The following is a 7,792-nucleotide window of genomic DNA, read 5'->3' on the forward strand; positions in this document are numbered from 1 at the left end:
GCATATGAGTTTGAGTGGGACTTCATTAAAGCTTATGCTGAGATTCGTAAAGACTATCCTTACATGTTCACTTATTAAATAATCTTCTTTCTTGCATTTCCATTAATTCCCTTTGTTTGCTCAACTCTATACAACATCGCTATTTTCTGAAAATGTGTTGTGCAGAAAATGAATCTGTTTGACTATCTAACTACTCGTGAAAAGGGATAATTTACTTGATTATTTACCTACATGCTCAATGGTGTGCTAAATGAAAAACCTTTTAGGCAGTAATACTTCTCTATGCATGCCTTCAGCTCATCTGCATTCCTCATGTGAAGGATGGCATCAACAACGATGTAGTCTAGGAGGAAGAGACCAGCTATAGTGCCTGCTCTCATGTAAGTATGACGGATAAATCATAATCATTTCGATATTTCCTACATTATGTTTATTTGTACACTAAATTTCTATATATATACCTTATATTAACATGTACTTTCTAATGCATTTCATCTGAAGCTTCATACTTCTTTAGTGACAATATTCTTTGCACTTGTTCTTGCTTACAGATGTTTCTCACTCAACCATGCTTCTCATCTTTTGGTTTGGTTTTTCTGATGTGTGTGGTTAAGATACCAGCTTACAAAACCATCAGGAAGTCCAGAAAAAAAATCTTTGAGTGCAAGTGTGGAGGTTATGAAAGAACCATTAATTCGTATCTTTGGGATGCTATGTAATTATTATTTTAGAAATGAAGAGGCCATATATTCTTACCATGATTGGTTAAAATACCATTTTATAGAGCCTTATATACTTTAGAATTATGGTTACTTTTGATAAAAACATATATTTACGTTTATTTTTATGCTTTGATATATTCACTAAATTCCTAGCATTCCATCGCCATAATGGACAGGCGCGGCAACGCGCGCCATCGATGATCTAGTTCCTAGTAAACAACCCTAGTATTTTTGACAGCATAATAAACAGCCCTAGTAGGCAAGGAGGCATTATTTTTCCCTCAATTCTTCAACCGTACTTTAATATCATCGAGAAAATGATTTTATTTTGTTTTGTTTTCCAAGATCTTGATAGGTGGCAGTGATCAGGTAAATTTTTGCCATTTGCCGAGGTGATATGATATGGATAAAAAATTGCGCTCACTTTTTAATGAATAATGTCGGGTGTTTATAGGTGGTAGTTGTTAATTATCCTCCATATCACAAATAAGTGGCATCTTTGGCATTCTCATGTTCTTCATGGTATAAAAATTTGACTATTATTTGGTATTAAAATGTGTAAAACCCAAGAAATTACAATATTCTAGCAAAAAAGGAGAAGATAAATATACATGTGCGACTTTGAAAGTTTCAATCCAGATAATTAAAATGATATTTCTAGTCACCGAAGACTTGTCCAAAACATATTCTATGGTATGGATGGAGTAGCAATTGCCTGGCAGCTCCATTAATAATACCACTCCTTGTATGTTGCTGCTCCTCATATATATGTTTCATCTTGAAAAAGTTATTGTAAAAGACTTTTGGGATAATATGAGTTGGGTTATATTTAACATGTTAAAACTTCTTTAAGCCCAAAGGGAAAATGATATAACATACAATGATTATTGTCTCCTTTGGTAATTCACATGAGAAAAAACTTAAATAAAAAAAAGTGAGTTTAAGAATAATAAATGTGTTCTGTATATTTCCTTTAAACCCATGAGTGGGGAAAATATGAGGTATAACATATAATCTTGTGTTGATACTACTGTACAAAAAATTTCTCATGGGAACCTTGAAAACAAACTCAAAAAGGTAAAAGAGTATAAAATAGGATGTTTGAATAGGTTACCATTCACGAAGAGACACTCTAACCTTTGCAAATATCAAAGTCATCGCATATTTTCAATGAACATATCTTTACTTTTTGAAATTGGTAAGGACTTTGTGAACAAGTCGGTGAGCTTATCGCAAGACTTGGCTTGCAGAAGTGTTTATTTCTCTACTTTAGTGTAACTCAAAGGGATAAAATGATTTAGGGGCAATATACTTAGCACATTTAGGGGCAATGTACTTAGTGATATTAGTGATATTTCTCTTTATATAACTTGTCTATTTATGTGCAACATAGCACATTGTATTGGTAGATACTCCCTCCGTTCCAAAATATAAGGTGTATTGGTATTTTCAAAAGTCAAACATGTGCATGTTTGGCCATTTAAAAAAAATCAATACATACAGTACCAAATATGTATCATTAAATCCATCACAAAATACTTTTATATTTTATTTATTTTGTATTGTACACGTCGATAGTTTATTCTATAATCTTGGTCAAATATACATGAGTTTGACTAACTGGAAAATCAATACACCTTATATTCTGGAATAGAGAGAGTAATATGGATGATGATTTAATGAAACATGATAGCACCATGGTGTCCTAATCTTTTAGTAGGACACATATTTAAGCAATTTGGGTGGAGTCAACTACGGTTCGATACAACATATGCGAGGACGACACACCTTAGTAGTCTATAAGCCAACTCCGGAGAGGTTATTGATCATGTCGGGGCATTATCAACCAGACCAAGAAGGTTTATCCATGCAAGCAATTAAATGCACCCCACGTTCCTAAATATAAGACATTTTAACAGTTCAATTTAAACTACCAAAACATTTTATATTTTAAAACAGAGGTAGTAAAAAGCAAGAACTATAATATGAAATCTAGATATTATGTATATAGATAAAAACTTATGGTTCCGATAGCTGTCTTGGCCTGGTTATTGAACACAAACAAAGTTCACAAAGTTGTAGCAATAGTTAATTCTTAACTAACCCTAATACAAACGGTGCCTAGGGTGTATTTAAGAAGGAAAGGGCTAGTGGTTCAGTCAACCCAATGATAAGGGTCAAATCCAACCATATTTGGTTTTCTCAATGGTTATGGACTCTAAAAGTTGCCTGGAGTGACATTTTAAAATATATGGGACTAGCCCGAAGATAAAGTGCTGCAACACCTATACATATTTATGCATATGCTGTCTCCAAAGTCCTGATATTTGTGCTTGAATTTTCATGTTCATTCCTTTCCTTGTGCGTTTGCCTCCATCTTCATATTTGGTTATGCTCCAACACTCCGCCATTCATGAGGTCCTTCATATCTAAGTAATACAAACACATTTGATTTATGCAACATCATAATCTCATGAACAATAGAAATAGTCCCTAGAAACATGATCCATTGAGTTGATGTGCCCGAGCTCTAGTATTGATGTCCAAAATTTGTGAATTTACAAGAATAGGTCAGTATCCTTAGTGCTTTGGAGATACCCAAAAATAAATAAAATACGTCCAGCCCATTGGATTTGCTAGATCTAGTGACACTAAGATATACAATATGGAGTATCGGGTACTCCGATGCAACATGTTTAGATTAGTAAGTAATATAATCACACAATGGATAAAAAATTGTGTGACATTTATTATACAAGACAAAAATGATAGTAAAAAATATGTACCTACTCAGAAAACATCCATTCCGAACATATGGGGCCTTAAAGTTTCTACAGTCCGTTTTGCAAAGACAGAATCGAAAAAACTGACTATTGTTGATCAACAACTACATTTCCACTGATTCTAATATAAGATGCCCTCCACTCACAACTACATGTTCCCCAAGGCTTTGAATGCAATTTTATTTTTCTATATAAGTGTGTTTGTAAGGACTTGTGATTAAACTTGATTATGGGCAGCCCGACTTGGACTTGCCTCTCGGGGGGCCCGGGCTTCATTTTACAACACGAAAGAGGATTCGAGCCGGGCTTGAGTTTTTTTTTTTTTGATTTTCGGCCAGGCTTGCAAATGCGTAGCCTAAAAAATAGTGTTAGATCAGGATTTCAGGCTTCAAGCTGCTTTTCAAGCAGGGCTCAGACATAAGAAAATAGCTATCTTTGGTCTTGGGGACAGGCTTAGTCTTCTAGTTTCACAAACCCGGTCTGAAACCCGACCCAGCCCGGCACATGATGAAGTTTGAGTGTGATAGTATATATGACCTTAGGCCATTTCAAAAATAATAATAACAAATGCAACACAAAATGCAATGTTAAGATGGGAAACGTCAGAATCGCGTCCGACACAAAACTGGGGAAAATCTAGCTGAACACGGTCTATTTGAGCCCTTGTTCACCGAAGGTTTGCTAGGGCCAGACTCCGACTGGAAGAGGGAAAAAACGGAACAGCCCCAAACCCCGTAACCCTACCCCATATAAAACCCCGAAGCTGAGATAGGGCTTCCCCTCTCCGTCGCCGCCGAAATCTCTCTACTCGTGCTCCCCTCAAGTCCCCGTAGCTAGCCAGTGTTGCTGTTCTCGCGCGGCCTTGGTGGCAGCCATGGAGGAGGTGACGGAGGCGGTGAACAACCTTACCATAGGGGAAGGAGCAGCGGCGACGGCGGGAGCGGAGGGGCACAAGAAGAACCGCATCCAGGTCTCCAACACCAAGAAGCCCCTCTTCTTCTACGTCAACCTCGCCAAGGTAGGGAAACAAGTCCTGTGGACGAGTGGATGAGAGAAGCGTGCCGTTGGTTGGGGATTTCTTCCGGGTTTTAGGGGCACATCTGTTGTGGGGTTAAACTCTAGAGAGGGTTGTCCTCTTTGCGTAGGAGGGGTCCGCCGAGGAGATATCTTTGCGAGTGATTTGATTGGATTTGGGCGTCCTGCTAACATTTACCATGAAATCAACAAGACTAATTTGGTTTGTGACGCTGTTTGTGTGCAGAGGTACATGCAGCTGCACGAAGAGGTGGAGCTCTCGGCCCTCGGCATGGGTAAATCTTCACTCGCCGAAGCGTATTTTTGTATCAGTTTAGGCCTCTGTTATGTTACTTTGGCAATGATTTGCCGTATGCATAGGCGCATATAAATGTTTGATGACCTGGTATACTGTGATGGGTATCTTTCTGCTTGTCCATGAGTGGCATTTTATTACTCCTGCTAACTGAGGTTGTTGCAGCTCATTTAATGGGGGGAAAAGTCTACATTCATGTCACATAGTTCTTGCTTGCCTACAATTTATGTTCTTCCTTCATCTCAGTCTGAGCCCTTTAGCTTTATACCGCACTTTATGTTACTTTTACTAATAAGAATTTGAAGTTGGATCTCTCACCTGGTTGTGGGAAGAATTACACTTGCCTATTCTGTTCATAAAGGCTGTGGAAAAGTAAATTATACTATTCTGGGAAGTTCTCAAAAGACCAGTCTCAAGAATAAAGTACTACTCCCTCCGTTCTAAATTACTCGTCGCAGAAATGGATGTATCTAGAACTAAAATACATCTAGATACATTCATACCTGCGACAAGTAATTCGGAACGGAGGGAGTACCATGCAAAGAACTGACAATTGATACTCCCTTTGTCTCTATTTACATGTCGCTCATGTATTTCTAGGTTCAACTTTGACCTTTGGTTTGACTAACAAAACTTGGGCTATGTGTCATTAAATTTATACCATTCCATTCGTATTAAAAATTTCAAGCGGTGTAATTTTTGTGACAGACGACAAACATATTATTTGTCAAAATGATGGTCAAATTTTGATCATGAGAAATGATGACCTCATGTAAATGGAGGTGGAGGGAGTACTAAAAACAGAGTGAGCTGAGCCTTCATCCACTGGGTTACAGAGTACTAAAAACAGTTTTCATTGCTCGTTGATAATCAAATTAATATTGCTTGTATGCGCAAGTTTGTGCTGATGTAATAATATGTCCTGCCAACAGTCATCTAGCTCTGGACATGTAATACTCATATTAAATCAGAAACTGCTGATGACATTGTTGTCCAAAAGTTATTTTCTGCATCATAGCGTTCTGCTGTCAGTTGTAGCTGAAGTCTAGTAGCCAGCTTTTGCACCTGTGTGTTGCTATTTAAGCCTTGGGTTACAGTGGTTTTAGGCACCTTAATATGATATTAATTTTGGTTAGACTATTTGTAAGGTTAAATTTACATGGATGTGTCATATACTCATGATAATAATGCTTCAACACTTGTGTATGGATGCTTGGTTTATTTTCTTTGTTGGTCAGCATGACCCTTTGTTACTGTCGGACCTCTGTTATTTATCTACATTCCTTTTTTTGTCGTGATGAAACTATTTTTAACTTTGTCCTTTCAGCTATTGCAACTGTGGTGACTGTTGCGGAAATTCTAAAAAATAACGGCCTTGCTGTTGAGAAGAGTGAGTCTTGTTTCTCATTATTCTGCTCGATTATGTCTTCTTTTCAGTCTCTTAACTTGGTCGAAATTACTTGCAGAAATAATGACATCTACTGTTGATGTCAAAGATGATACAAGGAACCGCCCTATCCAGAAGGCCAAGGTTAGTGTTCTTCGGATGACAGACGGACAGTACTTACCAAGATTTATCCACATGACTGTTTTTCCTTACTCTCATAACCTGTACTGGGCAGATCGAAATATTGATTGGCAAGACGGAGAAATTCGATGAACTGATGGCTGCCGCTGCAGAGGAGAGGGAGGCAGCGGGCGCTGAGGAAGAGCAAAGCTGAACACTTGGAAGGTTCCTGTTGTAGCTTAATTTTACTGTTCTTCTGCCCTTTGCTGTGTTTTAGTTTGTTGTGTCGACAAGAGACAAGTGCTTGCATAATCAAGTAAGGGCGCAGCTTATTTTAGTGCGCTTTTTGTTGATTTGTTAGGGTTACATGGCAACTTGTGATAATGGGATTATGAGTCTGATACGCTCTTGATTTGTCCTCGCGTGCATTTTTGGTTGGCTGTTTCTCCTATTACGCCTGTGGTGTGCCATACCCGTTCAGAGTCACGCGAGGTATATTTACCAAGGATTGAATTTCAAGATATAAATCAACTAAAAAGATCTCTTAGTATAACACACGTTGTGGATGCAGCTTAGATCATTATTGGATCAACAAAGTCCACTTTTGGACCCTGAATTTTGCCCCAAGTTCATTTCTGGTCCTTCAGTTTTTCGAACTGTCGCAGTTCACGTTTGGACTCCCCAGGATTTTGGCTAATATAGAGCGTCAATGTGAGCTGTTATTTTTTTCAGGGTCTATGTCAGCTGGTTTTATTGATGTAGTTGCCACAGACAAGAGTATGCGCCGTCCGACGATGATGCTGAGCAGTCGAAGCTGTCTGAGCCGTTGCAATTGCAGCATCCCCTTGACGTGGCTGCCTTGTCTTCTTTCGTTCGCACGATGCCTACTCCTTTGCTCCCCTGATGCCCTTGTTTTGTTGCGGCGCTGCTGGGTTTTCCTCGTGTCGGTGGATGGTCAAGGGGGCCGCCGTTGCAAGAAAAAGGGTTTTCCCCCGCTTTGTATTCCAAAGCAACCAACCGATACATCAAAGGATAGGTGCTGGGGCGAAAACAGCACAATCACACTAAAAGAAACGAAAGAGAAATAACAAGAGAAAAGAATGCCGACAACGACGGATCGACGGAAACGAAGAAGCTTCACGATCACTGCGCCCACCGAAGATCTCCCACGAAGCTCCAAGGCTCCGAAGCACCGGTACCAATCAACACCTTCAAGAAGGACCGCGACGAAGACGACGCTGCTGCCAAGGGTTTCCCCCGATACACGACTAGGCGAGAGGAAGGGTCGCCCCCGACACCCTTCAGGAAGGTCCGGCGGCACCCATCAGCGTCGCCGCGTCGGTGTCGGACAGGCCGACAGGGGTTTCCCCCGATCCCAACCTTCACCTCGGGTGCTCCAGAGCCTGCCACCAAACCGACCACCCACTTGCGCCACCACGGCACCGAAGAC

General features: G+C 39.6%; 1 protein-coding gene across 1 annotated transcript; it reads left to right on the forward strand.

The window, feature by feature from the left end:
• Positions 1-4,225: 4,225 nt before the first annotated feature.
• Positions 4,226-6,756, forward strand: LOC125531327 (uncharacterized protein At2g34160-like). The gene is made up of 5 exons (XM_048695738.1): positions 4,226-4,523; positions 4,767-4,815; positions 6,163-6,225; positions 6,302-6,366; positions 6,458-6,756. The coding sequence occupies exons 1-5, from the start codon at positions 4,380-4,382 to the stop codon at positions 6,554-6,556; spliced, it is 420 nt and encodes a 139-aa protein (XP_048551695.1). The 5' UTR covers positions 4,226-4,379; the 3' UTR covers positions 6,557-6,756.
• The last annotated feature ends 1,036 nt before the right edge of the window (positions 6,757-7,792 follow it).

This window comes from Triticum urartu, unplaced genomic scaffold (genome assembly GCF_003073215.2).
Source record: "Triticum urartu cultivar G1812 unplaced genomic scaffold, Tu2.1 TuUngrouped_contig_6962, whole genome shotgun sequence".
Lineage (NCBI taxonomy): Eukaryota > Viridiplantae > Streptophyta > Magnoliopsida > Poales > Poaceae > Triticum > Triticum urartu.

Excerpts from the sequence above, each read along its gene's own strand:
- LOC125531327 (XM_048695738.1), top strand. The coding sequence starts at position 4,380 with ATGGAGGAGGTGACGGAGGCGGTGAACAACCTTACCATAGGGGAAGGA. Across the intron at positions 4,524-4,766 it reads TCTACGTCAACCTCGCCAAG|AGGTACATGCAGCTGCACGA; the intron begins GTAGGGAAACAA and ends GTTTGTGTGCAG. Across the intron at positions 6,226-6,301 it reads CGGCCTTGCTGTTGAGAAGA|AAATAATGACATCTACTGTT; the intron begins GTGAGTCTTGTT and ends AATTACTTGCAG.